Source organism: Lepidochelys olivacea (assembly GCF_965140295.1).
Source record: "Lepidochelys olivacea isolate rLepOli2 genome assembly, chromosome: 6".
NCBI classification, from domain to species: Eukaryota; Metazoa; Chordata; order Testudines; family Cheloniidae; genus Lepidochelys; species Lepidochelys olivacea.
Genome location: NC_140416.1, coordinates 82,982,494 through 83,007,526, shown reverse-complemented (window position 1 = coordinate 83,007,526; position 25,033 = coordinate 82,982,494). Strand labels below are relative to the sequence as shown.

Here is a 25,033-nt window from a genome sequence, read left to right as displayed (position 1 = left end):
CTTTTTCTCATTCTACAAGAACCAGGGGAAATGCATTGAAATTGAAAAGTGGCAAATTCAAAACTGATAAAAGGAAATATTATTTTTCACACAATCAAGATATGGATATCATTGTGACAAGATTTTGTATGGAGGCCACGACCTTGGCAGCATCCTAAAAAGAATTTTAAACATTTCTGTGGATAACAATAATATCCAGAATTACAATAGTAAATATATATTTAAAGTAGGAAGGGATAGAAATCCTTAAGTGTTGGGGCATATCGGTCTCTTGGCAGGGGGTTAGGTTGCAACTTTCCCTTGGTCAAGTTTTCCCATAATTGCCTACTGCAGTGTTTTCTGTCTCTGAAGCAGCTGGTACTGGCCATGGTTGGAAACAGGATTCTGGACTAGATAGACCACTAGCTTGATCCAGTATGGCAGTTCCTATGTTCATGTGGAAATTTTTTCTGTAGTCATCAGGAACTTCTGTGTGTGGCATATGATTTCTTAATGGTATCGCTATATTTCAGCATGATTTTACTGAGCTAGGGTGCTTATCTGTGGCTACCTGATGTATGCTGTTAAAGGCAGTCACATAGTTTTATTTAATGTGAGCCACCTGGGGTTTATATATATCTTCATCAAATGCATAGAATGGAACATATAGTAAGAAGTGAGCTGTAGCTCACGAAAGCTTATGCTCAATTAAATTTGTTCGTCTCTAAGGTGCCACAAGTACTCCTTTTCTTTTTGTGGATACAGACTAACATGGCTGCTGCTCTGAAACCTTGGGTTTTTAGAGGACATCCAACTCCACATGCTTTAACACAGCAACCTGAAGCAGGGACATTGCATTGGCCTCATTAGCACTACAAAAATAATTTTCCCTGTCTTGATATTTACTGCTTCTTGTCAACTGTTGAGAATAGGCTACTTCCACCTTAATTGAATTGGCCTTGTTAGCACTGACCCCCGCACTTGGTAAGGCAACTCCCATCGTTTCATGTGCTGTAATATATCTATACTGCTTACTGTATTTTTCACTCCATGCGTCTGATGAAGTGAGTTTTAGGCCACGGACGCTTATGCCCAGATAAATTTGTTAGTCTCTAAGGTGCCACAAGGACTCCTCCTTGTTTTTGCTTTTTCCCTGTGTAGGAGAAAGGAAGTTATTCCTATGTAAATACCTCCTAGTGTTATCTCTCATGGCCTGTGTGAAGTGACTTGATTGCTAATGGGCCATGTCTTTGGAGATGAGTTCCATCTGTTGGGGAAGGCTGCTAGGTGTTCAATCCAGGGGCAGCAACTGAGACTGCTTTAACGGGAGGGGCAGAGGTGTGCTTCATGCTCCTTATTGAGGTGGGTCTTGCCTTCAGAATAAATAAGGCAATTTTCCAGACTAATGTTGGTGTGGAAAACTTTACAGATGCTAAAATTGGGTGTTATGATAGTAGTTGGCTGCAACCTTAACAGCGAAGCTATCACTTCTCTGCAGTATTTCCATGACTTCCCGCCCCCCCCCATGATAATTGATAAAAATTGCCATGACTAGTCACAGCATTCTTAATCAAAAGATGCTTTTAGTGAAGTGTGTGTGTGTGCACACATACACAAACGATGAATAGTTATAGTGAATCAACTGCAGAAAAAGTTACATGATACTATAACGTAGTGCTAAGAAAAAACAAACTCTAGGGGTCCTTTAAATACTGTACTGGCTGGGGCCCCTATTTTCTGTGGTAACACAAATAATACATGAAAGCTTTTTTTAGAACAAGGGGTTGGGGAAAATTTTCAGGTTACACTAATTTAATTAAAAAGAAAAGGAGTACTCGTGGCACCTTAGAGACTAACCAATTTATTTGAGCATAAGCTTTCATGAGCAAATTTAGTTCTGAGGTAGATCATTAACCCTTTCATGAAAGTGAACTTTAACGATGTAGACTTGCTGTGCTGCCATGCCGTCAGTACCTGAACTGATGCTTCCACTTGCTGAAGCAGAAGGCATAAGAAATATTTTTTTTAAGTTAGGCTGTGTAAATGTGCTAAAAAGTAAATACTCCCTCAAATTTCTGTGAGTTCTGTTTGCTTTATGGAATAAGTTAAATAAATGTACATTGCTGTAAACTAGGTCCTTTAAGAATACACAAAATTCTGATTAAATTAAGATTTTATTTTCTGGTCCTGATAGTTTTATTCCACAGTAAAAATGTAATGGGGAAAGAATAGTTTTTGTTTTTTGCTGAATATTTTGCATCTAATATTTAAAACTAAGACCAGCTTAATAGCTGCTAATGTAAAGGTAATGTAATTTAACCCCACCCCCTGAGCCAAAGTTCTCATTAAAATAAGTTTTAAGACTCCAGTTTGTATGGTTACAAAGAGAACCTTAAAAATTGAATAAATGTAAAGAAGTGTTGATTCCTCCTGAGTTTGCTGGTAACCTGAAACAACTTAGGTTTGACAGCTTTCGGGTACTCTATTTCATCTCAATGGAATGTCAAAATTTAAACCTGATGACAATGTAAATGTCAATGTTCACTATTTTACTGCTGTTCAGTTTAGCAAAAACATCCAGCAAATGTGCTTGTTCATTAATTTTTGGAATGTTGAAGGCTGAACATCCCAAATGTCAAAACCTCCAGCTGCTTTCCCCTGGCAACTCCTATAAAGCAGTAATGAATTTTCCATACGGAAGTCTGGTTGCACTCAAATAATCTGCGGCAGCATTAAAAAAGATTAACATAAAGAAACCAAAATGGATCATTTTATATTGGAAGGACTTTTGCATAGATCTTGGGCTCATGCTGTGTAATTTAGGCCTGATGTACCATATAGGATACAGACTTATTTATAGTATGCACTGAGTGGTATACACTTTTGGGCCTGATCCAAAGTCCGTTGAAGTCTCTGAGGATGTGTATTGTATGTTTTCACACCCTAATTAAAGGGACACAGGTGTTGTATCTTTAACAAAGCCACCCTTCTCCCAACATTTAGTTAAATGTTGGAGTTAAATGGGATTTAAAAAACCCTTCCACCATGTTAACAGTCAAGCATCAAGTGAGCTGGGAAACTCCTTACTGAATAACAATGCTACCTTCCCCCTGTTGTATTTGGAGTATAGTAATTTAAGCAATATGGCTTATCAAATGTTTTGTAGTCTTATTTTAACGTTTTTTGTTAACTTTTATCAGAACATTAAGTTCTGAGAATTTTCTAATGAACTTCTCCAAATGATTAGTTCCTTTATTTAATTCAAAGAGAACTGTCACTATAAATATTGGTGCTCTGTGCAGTTTACTGTAACCTACTGAAAGGCAGCAAGCAGATTACTGGACTTGAAGTCTGGAATAATATATATATATTTTGGTACCATTTACCTTCTTGATCAGATGCGTAGAGGAATTTTGGACACTGAAATGTTTTCTTATTGGTTGCACAGATCATTACAAAAATTGCATTTGAAGTCCTTATAGTATAAAGTCTCAATATAAATCTAGCCCTCTGTAAGTTTTCTAGTTATATAGCAGTATCTTTGGGTATCTTTGTTAAGATGGTATAACCTGCCTTAAAGTGAGAATTTTTTTTGATGTTAGTGTTGCCACATACTCTGTGTTCACCCATAATTTTTCGTTATCTTTAAATAAAGAACTAAATAGTTTTCAACAATAAACAGTCAAAATCATATGTAAAAGAAACTATGGTTTGATATGTAAGCTTATAATATCTTACAGCATTACATGTATAGCATTTAGTAGCGATAACTCTTTGTAGTGTAAACTCTAGTCCTACATTGATTGTTTCTACCTTACCTTGAATATATACCGTGATTGTAGAGGAGATATTTGGTCTTTTTCTTATTTTAAATTTCAAGTTTTGTTAAGTGAGTTTTATTGTTCACCATTGATCCTCTGTCCTATGCAGAGACTATTATTTTATTTTAAAATAAAATTAAATTACTACTATTACTTAGTAGATAATCTAGTCAAGAAAGCAAAATGCATTTAACATGGAAACTAATAATTCTAAGTAACATAGGTGAACTTCCCTTGATGGTTTCTGGTGACATAGCGAAGTGAGCTGTAGCTCACGAAAGCTCATGCTGAAATAAATTGGTTAGTCGCTAAGGTGCCACAAGTACTCCTTTTCTTTTTGTGAATACAGGCTAACACGGCTGTTACTCTGAAACTTAAAATTATATGTAATTTAACTTATCAATGTGGTATAAAAATCTGTGATTGCACTCTATAATACATAGAAATTGGGTAAAATGAATAAAAACAAATTATACTAAAACAGTTTAACTTTATTTAAAAAAAAAAAAAAAAAAGCTCCCCAAGTTCCTGATCCTACAAACAGGTGTGCATGGATGGGTGGACTCTTTAAGCCTGTGCAGACTTTCACTTATTGGGATGCTTCATGGGTATAAGGAGCTGCCCACGTGACTCCCTTTTACAGGATTAGGTACACAGCAAAAATCATTTTCCTTCACTCTATGCTGCACATCTGTTTCAGGGTCACTGTGTTAAGGTGTTTGAAGCAACAAGTTGTGATTTATCTCACTTTTGATTTATAAACTTAAATTGATATTCTGCGTAACAAATTGTATTTTGTGACATTTGTAGTGTTAAGATGTTTTTCTTAGCAGGATTGGTATTGTGGATACAAAATTTCTTGCATATTGGTTGAGAAGAAAGATGATCCAGTGGTCAATGGGTAGTTGCAAATCCTAAATGTCTGAATTCAGGTCTTTCCTTTGCCAGATATCCTGTGGGGAACTGGCTTAACAAGACTTTTGAAAAAGACCACAGATTTTGGGCACCTGTTTTATGGGTGTCCACCATAGGGGGTAATTTTTTTCTGAAAACATTGTGCACCAACCCTCTGAAAATCAAGCCCTTTTAAAGTGTGTGAAGTTAGGTTCCTGAAAATGTAGGTATCCAAAATCATCATTAGTCACTTTTTAAAGTCTTGGTTTTAATGTCGGTGTGCCTCAATTTCCCATCTGTAAAATGGGGATAATAGGACATCCATATCTTATAAGGTTGTTGAGGATAAATGCATTTAAAGCTTGAGAGATACTCTGATACTGTGGTAATGGAGGCCATATAAGTACTGTAGATAAATAGGTCACTGACTTGAATGGAACCTGTGTCCATCATAGTGATCAGAAGTTGTTGCCATTTCATGATTGGTGGTGTGACTGTAAGGGCTTGGTAATATCAGTGCAGTTTCTAAAGACAAAGTGTCCATAACCCACAAAGCTGTTATCAAATTGCTATTTTGCTTATAGTGTAGGAGACAGAGTGTGTGAACGATCCTCTTGCAACAGTAGATAATCTCCACCAGTGAGCCACATTCCTGTTCAGCAGGGGTGTATGAGAGAAGCTTGCACTGCCACTGAGTCTGCAGTAGTGATTCTGTGAATCAGTAGAGATCTTAGATGTTCAGGACTGTCAGTCTAAAAACCCTAAAAATAAGGCATTAAAAAGCTAAATGAAATACAAATAATAAATCTTTAAAACACAGAAAGATCCCTCTTTATAATGTCTGACTGTTTTGCTAAATCCAACTTGCATATAAATACAAATGAGAGGTGGGAGGTTCAGTAAGCTAAACTGTATTAACTGTGCTGGATGATGCAGCTGGATCTTTCAATCTGCCTATTATGGGTTTTATATATATTTGAGGATGGAAGTATCAACTTTAGAAATGCATGAAATGCACAAGAAAATTCTCTCCCCCTAACAGTTTGAAGTAAACTTAAAAATGGCCATCTTATATTTACTTGTCTCTGGCCACTATAAAAATATTAAGTAGGTAAGTAGATTTCAGGCATTTGGTACCCATTCATGTGGCCATGTAAAGTTGCTTTACCAGTGAACAGTCGCCAATGGTGGGTAGTGGCTGTCTTCCTTTGGCACCTCTCTAATAGGGCTTGTGAAGTACGTGTATCTTTTTTTTTTTTTTTTAGTGTGTGTGTAATTCAGTGTATTTCAGGCTCTACTTTTTTTTAAAATACACTAAACCTTTGTAATTCAAAGGGTTTTTTAGTCCTTTTTTTTTTTTTTTAAAGTAATGACTATCCAATAGTATTTGCATACCAATTGTGGATTTCTTTAATGGTTTAAGAAAAAAAATAAAATTATAGTTGTTTTTCTCCTTGCTTCTTTCTGTCAGGTTAACAAAAATAAGACACTCATTTTGTCATAAAATGAACTTGGAAAATGCTCAGCTATTTAACGTTTTTATTTAAACAAAGACAAACTAATTTTAAAATCTTCTTTCTAATAAATCTAGAAGAACATAAAGACTAGGTTGGAGAAATGGGGGAAAAGTGTTAAGGAAAAGTTGCATATACCATACACAAGGCATACTAGTGACTAGATATTACAGGTTCTAAACCAATTTTTCTGTTACAAGGTATTTGTTTAAAGTAGAATATTGAAGCAGTATTCTGAAATTTGAGATTCAGCAATTTGAAAATGTATTTCCAGAGTTAATTATCTGCTTAAGTACTTCATTCTTATGTTTTATGCAATAGCAAGGTGTTAAGTGAACTGTATTTTCCTAATATACACTCAGAATTTTTTAATGATGATGGGAAAGTGAACTTTACTATGGTAGAGCTATTTTTATACAGTTCAAGCTTTGGCCTTCTAGCCTCTAAATATAGAAGTACTGTACATTATCCCCTTCCTTCCTCTCCCCTGCCCCCCGGGACAAACTTTTCTGACTGAATTACATGGTGCCAGATTTATTTCTGAGAGTTTTATTTCCATTAGAGCATAAGTTACCAAGAAAACAAGGAATAAATTGGGTTGTGTTGGAAGTATGTAGCTGCAGATCAAAGATACAGAGATCTATTTGTAAACTAACTTTGTTAGTTAAGATTGAAGGTGTGTTTCATTATAATCCCAATAACATCCACAACCAAGATTACACAAACTACCTTTTTAAAAATCCAAACACTAAAGTGTCTGGAAATGACCATTGAAGGATTCCTCTCATTTCCCACTGCTACATAACCTTTTCTTACTCACTGTCACCCTACTCAACTTTCCTCACCCATCGCATCTTTACCCCTTTAAAACTTCAAAAAATATGGTGGTGGAAATCCATTATTAAAGTCTTGTAGAAAGTCACATCTGGCAATTAATATCCAGTAGCTGTTCAGCCTACATAAAATAAGCTGGTGGTCTTGGTGCAGTTCGTAATGAACGGGTGCTCATGTCACAGAAATCCCCACCACAACTTTCAACTTTGTTATGCCATCTTGGCGAAGAAAACGATTGAGCTTCCATGAGACTGAACTGCCTCTTTACTCCAAAGGTGGTCAACATCTCTGTGTAGGGTTGAGACATGCTGATGGTGGCACAACATGAGGAAGCTAGGTTATACATTCTAGGAACAAAGAATGCAGGTCATACCGACAGAATGGTGGACTGTATTCTGGAAAGCAGTGTCTCTGAAAAGGATTAGAGATCATAGTAGACAAGCAATTCAACATGAGCTCCCAGTGCGATGCAGTGGGGGAAAAAAGGGCTGATGTGGTCTTTGGATGTATAAATGGAAGAGGAAGGAGGTAATTTTACCTTTCTATACAACTCGATGAGACTGATAGCGTAATATTGCATCCAGCTGTGGTGTTGCACATTTGAAAAAGAATACTGAAAAACTGAAGAGGGTGCAGAGAAGCCACAAAAATGATTTGAGGGCAGGAAAAAAATTCCTTCCCATGAGAGACTTTGTTTATCAAAAAGAAGATTGAGAGGTGACTTGATCAACCGCATTTGCTCCAACCCCTCAGACAAGAGACAAACACCTACAAGATATCTATCAAGCATTCTTAAAACTATAATACCCACCTGCTGAAGTGAAGAAACAGATTGACAGAGCCAGAAGAGTACCCAGAAGTCACCTACTACAGGACAGGCCCAACAAAGATAATAACAGAACACCACTAGCCATCACCTTCAGCCCCCAACTAAAACCTCTCCAGCGCATCATCAAAGATCTACAGCTGATCCTGAAAAATGATCCCTCATTCTCACAGATCTTGGGAGACAGAGCAGTCCTTGTTTACAGACAGCCCCAAACCTGAAGCGCATGCTCTCCAGCAACCACACAACAAAAACACTAACCCAGGAACCTGTCCTTACAACAAAGACTGATGCCAACTATGTCCACATATTTATTCAAGTGACACCATCATAGGACCTAATCACATTAGCCATGCCATCAAAGGCTCGTTCACCAGCACATCTACCAATGTGATATATGCCATCATGTGCCAGCAATGCCCCTCTGCCATGTACATTGGTCAAACTGGACAGTCTCTACGTAAAAGAATAAATGGACACATCAGATATCAAGAATTATAACATTCATAAACCAGTCGGAGAACACTTCAATCTCTCTGGTCACGCGATTAAAGACATGAAAGTTGCAATATTACAACAAAAAAACTTCAAATCCAGACTCCAGCGAGAAAGTGTTGAATTGGAATTCATTTGCAAATTGGATACAATTAACTTAGGTTACCTTGCATAATGACTTAGCCACTCCCAGTCTCTATTCAAGCCTATTTCCCCTTGTTTTCCCCCCCCCCCCCCAATGTTCTTGTTAAACCCTGGATTTGTGCTGGAAATGGCCCACCTTGATTATCATGCACATTGTAAGGAGAGTGGTCACTTTAGATAAGCTATTACCAGCAGGAGAGTGGGGTGGGGGGATGTATTTTTTCATGCTTTGTGTGTATAAAAAGATCTTCTACACTTTCCACAGTATGCATCCGATGAAGTGAGCTGTAGCTCACGAAAGCTTATGCTCAAATAAATTGGTTAGTCTCTAAGGTGCCACAAGTACTCCTTTTCTCTTTAGACTTAAAGGTGGCAATTTTGCAGCAGAAAAGCTTCACAAGGAGAAACTGCTGAGCTTGAATTAATATGCAAACTAGATACCATTAACTTGGGTTTGAATAGAGACTGGGAGTGGCTGGGTCATTACACATATTGAATATATTTCCCCATGTTAAGTATCCTCACACCTGCTTGTCGACTGTCTAAATGGGCCATCTTGATTATCACTACAAGTACTCCTTTTCTTTTTACTACAAAAGCTTTTTTTTTTTCTCCTGCTGATGATAGCTCCTCTTAATTAGCCTCTTACAGTTGGTATGGCTACTTCCACCTTTTCATGGTGTGTGTGTGTAGATATAATAATCTTACTGAAGTGGGCTGTAGCCCACGAAATCTTATGCTCAAATAAATTTGTTAGTCTGTAAGGTGCCTCAAATACTCCTGTTCTTTTTATGTAATACAATGTTTTTGACTTTTCAGTTTATAAATATTGAAAACTGAAATATGAGCCATATGTATAACTTCATTGAGAAAATACCAAACCAAAATGTGTAGACATTCTAGTGTTCAGTATTACAATTACACATTAGTATTAAGCCCACTGTAGTCTATTTGTACAACCCCAAATTAATCTACTTATGTACTGCTTATGTAACCAAAATTTGAATATGCAGCTAAAAGTGTTGTGTTGTGCATTAACAAAATCATTTTAATATAGAAAATGCTTTAAACTCAGACTACCTAGCTTTTTCTAGTGTGATTAAAACCATGATTTAACCTGGTAAAAATTACCCGTGCCATTCCTGCTCCTCACGTGATGATTAAAGGGCCACAATCTTCACTGAGAGCAATCTGGTGTTAGCCCCATTGTTGATGATCGGAGATAGTCACTTTGGGTAAGAGCAAAACTTTGTACAGTTGAAGTTTTGATGTTGAAAAAGATTGAAGAAATCAGATGTTCATGAGAATCCTTTAAAAATAAATGGCAATACTTGGAATGACATTGTGAGAGATGGCAATATTGCAGACTTAGGCGGCAGAAAAAACAACTGGTAACTTGCTGTACTTAGAGCCATCTTCTTTAATTAGTTGTTACTCATTACTGTTGTGACGGATTCCCCGGGATGCAACCTGGAGCTGGGTACCGCTGAGTACTCTGTCTTACCAACCTGGGCTCCCTCTCGCACTGTGATTCTGCAGCAGGTACTGCACTTACACAGACAGGAACATACCCAAATGAGTTACATGAATGCTTTTGCCAGCCACTCATGAACCAATAATAGGTTCCATCCAATTCCCCCAGCCTAGGACCCCAAGGCTCTACTGTCCTGCAGATTTCCCAAGCACTTCAACCAAAACACTGTTCTAGGTAAAAAAATAAAACAGGTTTATTAATTACAGAAAGATTTTCAGTGATTATAAGTAGTAAGCCTACAGATAAAAGTTGGTTATGTAAGAAATAAAAGTAAATTCACAATGTGAGTTCTATAAACTGGACAGGATTTGAATCAAGCAGTGTCTCACCCTGATAGGTAATACGTGCAGGTTACAAATCTTCTATACACAGGCTGGAACTCTCCTTCAGCCTGGGACCACCTTCGCAGTTCTATCTTTGTTCTCCAGACATGTTTTCAGGTGTTGAGTTGTGTGGGGAATGAGGACAAGTGATGATGTCACTTCTCTTTTATAAAAACAACGAGGAATCCTTGTGGCACCTTAGGGACTAACAAATTTTTTGGGCATAAGCTTTCGTGGGATATAACCCACTTCATCAGCTTGCTGGAAAGATCCTTGGTTATGTCTCCATTGTTTGTGCTATCTCTGAGAAGTTTCAATTGTATACAGTTCTTGGGATAGTCCTTGGGAATGTGGATTCCTATAACGGGCCATCAGCACGTCTGGCTCCTCCATTGTTGCACCTAAAAGGCTGGTTGTGGTTGTTCCCAACCTCACAACATATTTTAGTAACACACACATAGCAAAACTTCATAATTTCCCTACAATGATAGCACATACAATCCAACAGGATATTAATGTTCAACAGATCAAGACTTTTAAAATGATACCTTAGAAGGCGTACTCTGCACAAAATATATAATAATTCTTTGACCATGGTGAATATGGGGATTCCAGGGTGCTGCTTTGAAGCACAAGCATTTGACATCTGTCATTTACACTTTGTCACTTATAGCTTATCATGAATGCAGGTAGTTGTGAAGTCATTGGTTTTAAACAAAAGGATCAGAAGAACAATGGTGTGAGGAGGACTGTCATTAGGAGATTATGGTCAGACTGATAATTAAAAAGGCCTTTATTTAGGTGGAACGAATGTATAACAATATAGTGAAGTTTGTATACTGACGCATTTGGCCCATATAATTTAATGATGTTAATTGTGAAGTATGTGTCCACATTTTGGTTAGTTGTGTAAAGTATTTAATTTAATTTTTCTTTTTTGGTGGGGGTAGGGGTGGAAGTACTTGGTGGGTTTCTAGGTACTAGAGCAGTGGGCCCCAACCTTTCTGTGGCAATAGCATATTGCTATTCCCAGAAGGCTGTGGTGGGCGCCGGACACCCCTCTGCCGAAATGCCACCGAGAAGCTGTAGCGGCGAGAAGCGCTGCAGCCGAGAAACAGCAACACTTCTCGGCGGGTGGTTCTTCGGCGGCGGCATTTAGGCAGCACAGTGTCCTGCAGGTGCACAAAAATGCTCCGGCAGGCGCCATGCCGCCCGCGGGCACTTCTTTGGGGACCACTGTACTAAAGTGTCCTGAACTCAAGGAATGCTTAAGATAGAATTGGTGTGACACCTTTGATGTCTTGCATGCAAAACAAATTTAAGAAAGAATGGTCATTGTTTGTCTTGCTTAGCCATAAATCTATACTAAGCAATCCGATCCCACCGACTTGAATTTCATTAGCTGGAATTGTAAATGTGCTTTGACTTCTGTATTGAATATATTAGTCATCCTAAACACCTTCCGGTATTATTATTAAACATTGATATAACTTGTTGAAGCATAAGGCTAGATAAATGAGAGAGAAAAATAACCTTTTGTTTATGTTTCAGAGAATGCAGAGTCCAATGATCTTAAACAGTTTTTTGACCTACACTTTTCACATATATATTATGTGTTCTTTGAAAATTTTGTGACTATTGAAGTAGGTCTCAAACAAAAAGGTAAGAATTTCAGATGTCTTTCAAATTTGAAATTTCTTTCTCTGCAGCTGTTTATTGACACCTTGAATCAGGGTTGGCCTTGATTGCATCATTTGTGCTCAACTGTTTGTTACCATCTGTGTGGGCTGTGAGATCCAAGGCAGGTTCACCAGTTGGATCATTCTTAGCAAGATACAAAGGGAGAAGCTACTGACACTCAGATTGGGCAAGGAGAGACAAGCTCGCCTGCTAGCCCTTCTAATCTTCATGCAGATTTGAGGAGACTCAAATTTTAAGGCTAGCTGTGTACTGTAGATTTAAAGAAATAGTTTTTATTTCCCAAAATATACTGCATGTTTTATAAAGTGTGTGGTATAATTTGATCTGGAGAGTGGGGCAAGTCAAAAAAGTCACCTTTGTTAAAAAGTTCTTTAATTGTCTCTTGTTGAATGTTATAACTCCATTCCAGAGTTTGCTTTAATATTCTGTGAGAGAAAAATATAAACCAGAACTCAAAACCTTTTCATCTAATAGTGCGGTTTCACATTTTAATCCAATTTAAAAAGTGAAATCTAAGTTTGCTCTGAAACCTAAATAAATTCCACTTACATCTAGGTTTTGTATTGTTATCCCTGCAAAATATTTTGCATTTTATATTTTTAGTGACTACACTAGTCATTAGCTCCATAGTTACAGTTGGTTTCAGGTGTGTTCATCTGTAGACTCTAAATATAATGTCAAAATATAGGGTACTGTTTTCAACCAGTCTAACTCCTTGCAATAGAAGGAATGTAAATCTACTTTCTGTGTCTGTAGAAGTATAGATGTTTTGTGTATTTATATTTTTAGTCAATGGGCCCTTAAATGACTTTTCATAATGAAAACTACATAATTTAAGGATTCTTTTTAAATTAAATTTAGGTCACAAGTCTCAGAGGGAAGAATTAGATGCTATACTTTTTATTTTTGAGGTAAGATGTTTTGAATCTTCCAGTATTGTTTTTTGACTCGGATAATTTGCCAGAAAAGTTTTTGAGTTTTAACACAATGGAACTGTAAGATTAGGCTGTTAGAAGTTGGAGCAAACCTGGAGAGAGCAAATCATGTAATTTCATGGGGAGGATCAGTGAATATGGTTTTGGTAGGGCCGTTGCCTGCTTCTTTGGATGCAACTACACAGGTTAAACATTAACTGCTCAAAAAATAATGTATTCAGTGTAGTTGTAACTGTGTCAGTTCCAGGATATTAGAGAGACCAGGTGGATGAGGTAATAGCTTTTATAGGACCAACTTCTGTTGGGGAGAGAGAAGCCACACACAGCTCTTCAATTCTGGAAAAGGTACTTCCAGCATCACAGCAAAATGCAAAGTTGAGCTGATAGTTTAGGGTAAGTAGTTAGCATGTATTGTAAGGGACCATTCAAGGCAGATTGTTATTAACACCTCTGCAGTCATCCGTGGATCCTACACATGTCTAACACAACATGTGGCATACCTCATCCAGTGCACTAAATGCCCCAATAACTATGTGAGTGAAATCAGACAATTGCTGTGCTCTCAAATGAACTCTCACAGGATATTTTTGTCTTTTTATCATTTTCCTATCACCTGTGGGTGAACACTTCACAAAGAGGTCAGATATAGAGTGATCGATCGGCCCTCACCCTCAAAGGAAACCTGCACAACACTTTTTCAGAAGACAAGCTTGGGATTAAATTGATCACTCTGCTAGGTACTAAAAATCATGGGCTGAAGAGAGACACTGTATATATGGCTTATTACAACAATCTGTAACCCGCTAACCCTCTTTTTGTCCTATGACTGTAGAGGTGTTAATGGGCCACTCTACCTTGAATGGTGCCTTTAGACTGTGCTAGCTACTTATGCTAAACAATCTGTTCCACATTGGATTTAGCTATGATGCAGCTTTCCCAGGCTTGAAGAAGAGCTCTGTGTGGCTCAAAAGCTTCTCTCTCTCATCAACAGAAGTTGGTCCAATAAAAGATATATTACCTTACCTACCTTGTGTCCCCACAAAGAATGTAATTCAATGGTGAATCAAGCTATTTCTAGCTTGTTATATACTGGAGGTGGTCAGATATGTGGGAAGACACTATAGAAATACTTGTTCATTTATATAATTACAGAGAAATGCTGCATATGTATATTTAACTTGAATCTTGGATGCAGATAAAAATAATTTTCTAAACATTTGCTTATTTTCTTCCTGCGAGTGGCTGTTTTTTTGGGGTGGGTGGATGCCGCAAAAAGACAGCATTATTAATTAAGAAAACTTACATTTTCTCCTTGATAACGGCTGTTAATCTTTGGTAATTCTCGCATATGTTTTTTAAGTAATAACTGTGTAGTGTGGATTGTTGGCTTTTGCTTTTGTAGAAAATTTTACAGCTTCTTCCAGAAAGGATTCACCAGAGGTGGCAGTTTCATAGTATAGGTGAGTTTGTATTTAAAAAAGAAATCTTTTTTTTTTATTATAAGTGGTTTAAAAAAATAGAATCAAACAAGATACTATATAAAGTGTAATTGAGTTCTTTAATGTCTTAAGTTTGACAGTTTTATTTGCGTGATAATATAAAGGAGGGGATAGGGATTACTTAAAGTGGCATAATAAGGAACAAGGACTTGAAACATCTGCAACTTTTAAAAAAGAAACTTAGTCTCGATGTTCTTAAGCTTCTTAACAATAAGGTAACTGATATTATGAAATGTTTTTTCTAGAGAGATAGTTAAGGCACTGTGACATTTGGAGATCACTCAGACAAGCAAGGGCTTCTGTCACTGCCTGCCTTGTAACTTTAGGTGCCTTACTGTGATGGCTCAGGACCCTGATACCAGGAGCCAGCACGCAAGTATAAAGTCTCACCCTGGCTTCCACCAGAATAGTTACTCCTTTCAAGGTGACCCTTGCAGTTCCGAGTCTCCCCCAAATTAGTCTACCCCGAGTTCTTAACTACCGGACAGCTGCACTTTTCCCATCTGGTTCATCACCCTGAAATGCACGAAACCTGCTCTCCACCCCCCCACCCCCCCCGCCCCAAGACAGCAGCTTGCTTTGGCACACACACTCCACATAGTTCGCACACTGGAGACCTGCTTGGGTTAAAAATAAACAAAACATTTTATTTGATAGAAAAACCATAGATTCAAAGAATAATTATAAGGGGAAGCAAACGCATACAAGTTACACAGAAGATAAACATAAAGATGCAACCACAAGCTCTCTGCTTTCAAATTAAACTCCCATTTCTAATAAAGCTTACTATTGTCTCTGAAAAGTTTCCAATCATGCCCACTGCCACAGTGGGGATCCAGCGTTCAGACAGCCTCCCACCTTCAAGACTGTCCCTCTGATTCTGGATAGACTTCACTTCAAACCTTTTCCCTTTTAAAAAGGGTTTACAGGGTTTTTTTTTGTTTTCTGTCAGATTAGTGATTCAGGGTGGGGGAAGTCCCCTCTTGACTTTATAGCTGGGGTGTTTTAGTTTCTTCCTACTAATGTTTCATTAGTTATCTTTTTTAGGATTGTACAGTGCTAGGTGCTTGGAGCTAGTCTCGTCTGCTTGGTGAGGCATCCCTTCCCAGTCTTCACTACTTACCACCTTGTTGTGAGGTGGAGCTGAATGTTGTAGCACACATTATTAGCACAGTTTTCTCTGTATAAATTCAAAACCACAGTCTGTATACATATCTCCTAAAGACCATTAAGTTCAGAACATTACAAGGTTTCATAAGACATTACTTGACATACTTTTTTAACGCAATAATTGGACCCTGATTGTCATAGGCACATTACTGGAGTTTTGTATAAAAGAACATATTAGAGAAAACATAAAGATAGTGTAGATGGAAAATCCTGCTCTATGCCATGAGTTAAAGTAGATGACCCAGGAAGTCCTTTTCCTGTCTGGTAATGATTTAATGTAAAAAAGAGGAACACTGGAACACAAGCTATCCAGTATAACCCTAAACTAGGCATTTGAATAGCAACAACATTGATGAATTGGGGGGATTTGCCCACTTGTGCTTTTATTTACACCATCCTACATTTCTATAATTTTTTTTGTATTGATTATGAGAAAAAGAACAGATCTTGTAGAAGGTGATCTTTTTTCCCCCCTTCTGGCATTGAGGTGATTGTCAGAGGATATCAAGTTCACCAAGAGTAAATTGGAGATTGCCAAGGACTTGCTTAAAAGATTATCAAGTCTGACCGAGAACTCTGACATCTGAAGTTAAATAAAGAGCAAAGAACATCTTTAAAATATATTTTCCTTTTAGGCTTGATTTTAAAGAAACTGCTTCACACCGGAAATTCCTTAAAGGTAAGAAAAATAAATATATATCTTTGCTTTTGCATTTTTGATGTGTATATTGTATTTCTTAGAATAATCACTGGCACAAAACCAGTAACACTGACTAACAAGATTGATTACGTTCATAATAGGCCCCAAACCTGTCAACTTCTGTGCACCTGGTTTAGTACCTTGAGAAGTCCCATAGAGGTAAGCAGGTGCATAGTATTTGCAGGAGTGGCGCTTTAATTTTTGCTTTCAAGAGGAAAGAAGTCCTAATTTTTACTTTATATGGGGAGAGGAATAGTTTATGGCTCATTTATATAATATGAGACTTCAATCTTTTTCTTTCATAGTTTTGATTATGAGCAGAAATATCTAATAATTTTTAAGAAATATATTTTGTAACACTGATTACTTTTGAGGGAAAAAAGAGTGGTATTGTTGACATGCCCTCTGTTGTAGTTCTTTACTGAAAGGGAGATTGTGCCAGGGAGTGTGCAAAAATAGCACTTTTGTATTCTCCAGACCTGGTCCTTTTGCTTATTCGTACACACTAGAGTGTAATGCAGCGTAAAAAGAAAAGAGTCTGAGAAACAAAAAACTCCTCCTTTTTTCCCCTTTTAAGATCCGTCGAGAAGGTGTGCGTCTCTTCCTCTTGTGGTTGCAAGCACTTCAGAATAACTGTAGTAAAGAACAGCTGTGTATGTTTTCTTGCTTAATTCCTGGATTTTCATCACCACAATCTGAGTATGGACCTCGAACACTAGATAATCTCATTAACCCTCCACTTAATGTACAAGAAAGTAAGTAATTTAGTAACATTACCCAGTTCTTTACATGGTCCCATTTCACTAACTTTTCCATTGCTCAGGTACTGTAGAAATAACTAAAGTAAGTAGTCTGACATGCTTTCTGTTACCCATGGGGATTTTGGAACCACTAATGAGTGCAGCTGTGCTCAGGGCTTCTAGGATCCTGGTGTTGTCATTGACCCTGACCCTTATTTCTCTTCCCACATCTCTTAGGAACATACATGTTGCTTTACTGCAGCAGAGCAGTGGTCCAACTAATCCAGTATCTTGACAGTGGCCAGTACCTGATATTCAAGTGAAAGATTTATGAACCAACATAGTGAACAATTTATAGAATAACTTGCCCATAGGAGAAACTGTAACCTCTAATTGGGGCCTTATGCCCTGAGGCATAAGGGCTTATATCCTCTTACGACTTAATTTTTATACTAGCTAATGCAACTGGATATTTTCATTATCCATATGGATGAGCCTTTGATTCCTACTAGATTCTTAGTCTCAATGATTTCTTGGGACAATGAGTTCCGCAGGTCGCTCGGAGCAACATTTATACCTGCGGCTGTATCACTATCTCCATAAGACCCCTGTATGAAGATTTATTTCAACTTCACTTTTTAAAAAAAAGCAAACAGATTCATAGCATCATCTCCTCTCATATTGGTTATCCTAACTAGAGCTGGTCAGAATTTTCTGACAAAACAGGCTTTTATTAGAAACTGTTGATTTGTCAAAATGTAAAATATTTTGTGGAAACATATTCATTTAAAAAAAAAGAGTACTTTTGGCACCTTAGAGACTAACAAATTTATTTGAGCAGAAGATTTCAGTGGAAAATACAGTGGAGAGATTTATATATACACAGAACACGAAACAATGGGTGTTACCATACACACTGTAAGGAGAGTGATCAGGTAAGGTGAGCTGTTACCAGCAGGGGAGGAGGGAAAAACCTTTTGTAGTGATAATCAAGGTGGGCCATTTCCAGCAGTTGAAAAGAACGTGTGAGGAACAGTAGCGGGGAGGGGGGGAATAAACATAAGAAATAGTTTTACTTTGTGGATGAAGTGAGATGTAGCTCACGAAAGCTTATGCTCAAATAAATTTGTTAGTCTCTAACGTGCCACAAGTACTCCTTTTCTTTTTGCGGATACAGACTAACACTACTGCTACTCTGAAACCTGTCAATATTCACTTCAGTGAACTTCCAGTGAATCACCACAGGCCATGCTTGGTTTCCCAGCAGCTGTCCTGGTGGGCTGCTGGGGACACCGGGGCTTCCAGGGTTCGCAGCTTCAGAGCAGCCCCATTGTGAGGATTGTGCTAGGGACCCTAGAGGTTCTTGTTGTCTTGTCTATCATGCTACAGTGTCCAGGACAATAGGAAAGGAGGAATAAACAGGGCAGGACTTCATATGCTGTTAGGCAGCAAAGAATTAGAGGACGAGGAGCTGGAAAAAATTCCAAGCGCCAATTACAAGAGAGTACAAAATAGAGAAGCACTGAACTAATGTAATTGGAGAGTTTAAATAAACATGTAACTAAAATCTAAAAGCAGCAACAATAATGATAAAACAGGTTTAAGATTACTGACTAATGAAAGAGGAACTGAAAGAACCATAGGATAGATATTTTAATTCCTTAAAACAAAAGTGTGAAATCCATAAAATCAAGACAAATGAGGAAAATTCCAAAATGGAACAATAACATTTTTAAAATAGGAACTCAGCAGACAGATTTAGTAAAAGAAGTATTCAAAGGTAAGCACAGATAAGCACAGATAGCCTTGATGATAATGACTGATGTGTGCTTACCACATAAAAGTGAAAAAAGTACAAAGGGGATAAGGCAACTTGTGGGGACTTATTGGTAAAGTCTTTTAAATTTGAATCCCTCTAAGGGTAGGGTTTTTGGTTGTAATTTGTATTTGATTTTGTTTTGAGCAGCCAATTTTCCAACACGTGTTTGTTGTAATTTTGCAGACAAACACAAATTAAGGGAAACAATATATTTTTATTTATTGATGAAATGTACTATAGGAATATAGTGCTGGAAGAGACCATTGAAGGTCACTTCATCCATTCCCCTGCGCTGAGGCAGGACCAGATATACCTAATCTAGAGGTGTTTCTGTCCTATTCTTAAAAACCTCCAATGGTGGGGATTCCTCAATCTCCCTTGTAGCATGTATCCTAGATCTTAACTTTCCTCGTAGTTAGAAAGTTTTCCCAATATCTAACCTAAATCTCCCTTGCTGCACATTAAGCCCATTATTACTTGTCCATGTCCACTGAAGATAGGACAACAGTTGATCACCATCCTCTTTATAATAGCCCTTAATATATTTGAAGACTGATATCTAATCCCCTCTGTCGTCTTTTTCTCAAGACTAAATATGCCCATTTTTTTCATCCATCTTCATAGGTCAGGTTTTCTAAACCTTTTATAATTTTTGTAGCTCTCTTCTGGACTCTTTCCATTTTTTCCTTACCTTTCCTAAAGTGGGTATCCAAAACTGGACACGCTACTCCAGCTGAGACCTCACCAGTGCCAAGTAGAGCAGAGTAGTTATCTCCTGTGTATTGCATACAACCCTTCTGTTAATACACCCCAGAATTATATTAGCCTTATTCACAAATGCATCACTTATTCAATTTGTGATCCCCTATAATTCCTAGATTTTTTTTCTGCAGTACTATTTCCTAGCCAGCTATTCTCCAATTTGTATTTGTTACATTTGATTTTTCCTTCTGAAGTTTAGTACTTTGCACTTTGTCTTTATTGAATTTGATCTTGTTGATTTCAGACCAATTCCCCAATTTGTCAAGGTGTGTTGAATTCTAATCCTGTCCTCCTAAGGCTTTCAAGCCCTCCTAGGTTGGTGTCATTAGCAATTTAATAAGTATACTCTCTATCCCATTATCCATATAATTAATGAAAATATTAAGTAGTACCAGACTCAGGACAGACTCCTGTGGAACTCCTGTAGATACATCCTCCCAGCTAGTGAACCACTGATAACTATTCTTTGGGTATAGTTTTTCAACTATTTGCGCACCATACTTATAATAATTTCATATAGACCACATTTCACTTGTAGGCTTATGAGAATGTCATGTGGGACTGTCAAAGAATTTACTGAAATCAAGATAAATCACATTTGCTGCTTCCCTCCTATCCACCTGGCTGGTAAAAAGGAAATCAAATTAGTTTGTCATGGTTTGTTTTTGACAAATCTATGTTGGCTATTATATATCTCCCTTTTACCTTCTAGGTGCTTACAAATTGATTGTTTAATAATTTGTTCCAGTATGTTAATAAATTTATTTTTTATTTTTGGACAGCGCAAGTGACTGTAGAGGAAATTACTCCACTTGTCCCTCCACAATCAGGAGATAAAGGACAAGAAGATCTTACAAGCTACTTTCTAGAAGCACTTTTGAAATACATAGTAATTCAGGTATGTTCCATAGGTTGCAAACAGAAGAAGAGTAATTATTTTTGATCCATCTACTGTAATGGACCAACAGCACTGTAAACATACACAGGAATGACTAATTATTTTGTTTCACCTTCCAAGAGCGTATCTTATAGAAAATATACTTTCAGAAAGTGTCTGTTTCTCGTTTGTGCCAAGGTCCACAGATCAATCGTAGTGGATACTTCAGCCTGCTTAAAGCTTGGGAGCAGAACCAGACCTGTCAGTCACTGATAGGAGGGGAAAGCCTGGCCTCTGGAAGTTACCTCCAGTTTTTTCTGCCCCCATGCGGCTGATGGGCTCAACCCAACTTTACCTGCTGCCAAGCTTTAGTGAGGAAAAATTTCAAACTTTATTTCAAATGTTTAGACTAACAGTTTAATCCAATAATATGTCTGTCTAATTCCCAAGTACATCCCTAGGGCATCATTGGAGCTGAGGGAACAGTCTCCCCAAAAATCCACTTTTGCTAGTGAGGTGTTTTTAGCAGCTGATGCTCTTGCAGGCTTGAGGGAGTGTGCTAGGTTGAGGAAAACCCAGAGGCAAAAGGGCCTTACTCAAAAAGGGGATGAAGCATGTTGGGGAGCTCTGCTGGCTCTGCAGGCAGGATGCAGTTTCACCCTCCCAGCACAAGCTGGGTAGGGTCCCCTTAGCTCCCTTCCTTTCCCAGGGCAGGAAATGAGCCAGGCAGGAATGGGAAAGAATTTGCTCTGGGGCAGCCAGCCCTTTTCTCCCCATAGTACATGAGGAAAGTGAAGTGAGAAGGGCAGACTGCCAGATGGAAGATCACACCTGAGTCCTATGGCCCATCAACCAGATCTCTGACTGTGGAGCTCAGCTGCTGCCGCCGCCTCCTCTCACTGAACCAAGGATGGAGGGCACTGGACATTGCTGATGCCAGTGAATGCAGTAAGGGGCTTTTGGGCTCAGCTGCCACCTCTAACTCTGCTCCCCTGGCAATCCCAACTCATGGCCGAGGCTCAAACCTCCTGGGAAAACAGACTTATCTGATGCATGTAAATTCCATTCAACAGAGAGGGATCTAGTTCTGGGGAGTCAGTACCTTTCTTGAGGAACTCAGGAGAGGCCCGTTTGTGGGAGGGAAAACTCATAAACCAAGCTGCTTGGAGGACAGGGAGATCACTAGCCTCTTGACATATTTTTGGAGTCTTCTGAGCCTGATTTCATACTGCCTCTGAAGCAGGCTTATGGGAAAAGACTCTGAAAGGGAAAGTTAATTAGTTCTGTTTTCCCTGCTCACCTTACTGAGTGCAGCAGAGCAGATAATCCTCAGTGCCTGTTTCCCCTGCTCAGCTCCACAGACTGCAGCATGGCAAATCAGAGCAGAAAAGACCAGGCCATAAACATATGCTGATGCCTGTTGGTGTGCACCCCTCCCTGAACCTCCCAAGGAAATTCTTTCTCCTAAGGGGAAGAAGACCTCCAGTCCAAATCAGTTGCGAATCAAATAATATATCTAAACACCAGAGGATAGATTGTGAGGCAAGAGTTCACTGTAAAACTAAGCTTAGGAGGTGTACAGCAACCCAAGGCAACCTGTAGCTATATATTCCTTCTCATGTAGCCTTGAAGGATCTAATAGTGGGGTAGGAATTTCCTGCCATACCTAAAAGAATGGGAAAGTATTGGGCTATCATTCCCAGTCACCATGGCCTAATGTCCAGATAATTGTTCCCAGCTTCCCTGCCTCTCCACTGCCTCTACTTCCTCCCTGGGGCAGATGGTTACGGAGTGATGAGAGGGGCAGCATCCCAGATCTGGAAGAGTCAGCAGGCAGTAAAGGGTTTTCATGGCTCGCCATTTTTTTTCATTCTTTCCCAGCTTCCATTTTATGAGGTCAGTAGGCTCCCAATAGTGTACTAGTTAAAATTTAATGTGGTATCACTACTGCATATAAATGTGGCTATCCTGATCAGTGACTTAGGATTTTTAACTGGGGAGATTTTTACCTGAAAGACTGGTCTCTTCACTATACAGGCCTTTCAAAGTTAGCCATGTGTGGGCTGGCATAATTTCAGTCCCCTCCCTGGGGCATGAAAACTTCCAGGTGTCATTAGTACAACAAAAATAAACAAAAACTGTTCTGTGACTCCCTAAGTGCCCCTGCATACTTTTACAAGCAGTGCTAATGTGGGTGGATGATAATGCAAGTAGGGCTGTCAAGCAATAAAAAAAATTAATAGCGATTAATCGCACCATTAAAAAAAATAAAATGGAATACCATTTATTTAAATATTTTTGGATGTTTTCTACATTTTCAAATATATTGGTTTCAATTACACAGAATACAAACAATATAGTGCTCACTTTATATATTTGATTACAAATATTTGCACTGTAAAAAATCAAAAGAAATAGTATTTTTCAATTCACCTCATACAAGTACTGTAGTGAAATCTCTTTATCATGAAAGCTGAACTTACAAATGTAGAATTATGCACAAAAAATAACTGAATTGTTTTATTTTTCAGTGTAAAACTTTAGAGCCAAAAGTCCACTCAGTCCTACTTCAGCCAGTCACTCAGTCAAACAAACTTGGTTACAATTTGCAGGAGATAATGCTACCTGCTTCTTGTTTACAATGTCACTTGAAAGTGAGAACAGGTGTTTGCATGGCACTGTTGTAGCTGGTGTGGCAAGATATTTACGTGGCAGATGCGCTAAAGATTCATATGTCCCTTCCTCTTCAACCACCATTCCAGAGGACATGCATCCATGCTGATGATGGGTTCTGCTCGATAACAATCCAAAGCAGTGCAGACTGTTCATTTTCATCATCTGATTCAGATGCCACCAGCAGAAGGTTGATTTTCTTTTTTGGTGGTTTGGAGTCTATAGTTTCAGCATCTGAGAGTTGCTCTTTTAAGACTTCTGAAAGCATGCTCCACACCTCATCCCTCTCAGATTTTGGAAGGCACTTCTGATTCTTATATCTTGAGTCAAGTGCTGTAGCTATTTTTAGAAATCTCACATTGGTATCTTTGCATTTTGTCAAATCTGCTGTGGAAGCGTTCTTAAAATAAATGTGCTGGGTCATCATCTGAGACGGCTCTAACATAAAATATATGGCAGAAAGCGGGTAAAACAGAGCCGAAGACATACAGTTCTTCCCCCAAGGAGTTCAGTCACAAATTTAATTATTTTTTAATGAGCATCATCAGCATGGAAGCATATCCTCTGGAATGGTGGCCGAAGCATGAAGGGGCATACGAATGTTTAGTATATCTGTCACATAAATACCTTGCAACGCCAGTTACAAAAGTGCCATGCAAATGCCTGTTTTCACTTTCAGGGGACATTGTAAATAAGAAGCAGGCAGCAGCATCTCCTGTAAATGTAAACAAACTTATTTGGCTGAACAAGAAGTAGGACTGAGTGGACTTGTAAAGTTTTACATTTTGTTTTTGAGAGCAGATATGGAGATTTTTGTTACATATATAAGTTGCACTTTCATGATAGAAAAGAAGTACTTGTGGCACCTTAGAGACTAACAAATTTATTTGAGCATAAATAAATTTATTTGTAGCTCACGAAAGCTTGTGCTCAGATAAATTGGTTAGTCTCTAAGGTGCCACAAGTACTCCTTTTCTTTTTGCGAATACAGACTAACACGGCTGCTACTCTGAAACCTTTCATGATAGAGATTGCACTACAGTACTTGTAGGAGGTGAATTGAAAAATACTATTTCTTTTGTTTATAATTTTAATGCAAATATTTGTAATAAAAATAATAGTGAGCACTGTAGACTTTGTATTCTGTGTTGTAATAAAAATCAACATTTGAAAATATAGAAAAACATCTGAAAATATTTAATAAATTTCAATTGGTATTCTATTATTTAACCGTGCGATTAATCACAATTTTTTTTTAGTTAATCGCATGAGTTAACTTCGATTGACAGCCCTAATTGTAAGGAATATGGCCTTTTTGGGACTTAAAATTGTGTGACCAAGAGCTTCTCCCTGGATAAAAAGTGAGTGAGGGGGAAATGGGATTCAAATCCTGTTTCATGTATAGTGGGTCTCTGGTTCTTGGGGTAAGAAACTCAGACAAAGCAGTTCCCAGCTGTGTAAGTGATACGATGGGAAAACTTTTATGGAAAGCTGAGACTATTCAGTCATCAGTAAAGTCAGCTGACAATCCGGAGTCCTGCCAGGTACTGTGGAAATGAATATTGGTGATATGGGAAATTAGAAGCACTCTGAAGTACAACATGAGAAAATATCTCTTTGCAAGAGGTATCTAGAACAAGTACATGGTCAGTATCTGATCTCTATTGCTCATCTCTATTCAGAGATATATGCAGGCCTCTTAACCAGCTCCATGTGGAGTAAGACCCCATGTGATGCCAGGCTTTCTCAGTTTGGGAATACTAGAGCTACATGTATAGCTTTGATCAGATGGG

General features: G+C 38.2%; 1 protein-coding gene across 3 annotated transcripts in view; it reads left to right on the top strand.

Annotated features, from left to right (window-relative positions):
* The window catches only part of RALGAPA1 (Ral GTPase activating protein catalytic subunit alpha 1), a 235,006-nt gene that overhangs the window by 4,622 nt on the left and 205,351 nt on the right, over positions 1 to 25,033 (top strand). For all 3 annotated transcript variants that reach the window (XM_084632410.1, XM_084632409.1, XM_084632408.1), the window contains exons 2-7: positions 11,916 to 12,026; positions 12,927 to 12,976; positions 14,403 to 14,460; positions 16,305 to 16,348; positions 16,947 to 17,124; positions 20,473 to 20,588. In XM_084632410.1, coding sequence (XP_084488536.1) covers positions 11,916 to 12,026; positions 12,927 to 12,976; positions 14,403 to 14,460; positions 16,305 to 16,348; positions 16,947 to 17,124; positions 20,473 to 20,588 — 557 coding nt within the window. The remainder of the gene's footprint in view (positions 1 to 11,915; positions 12,027 to 12,926; positions 12,977 to 14,402; positions 14,461 to 16,304; positions 16,349 to 16,946; positions 17,125 to 20,472; positions 20,589 to 25,033) is intronic.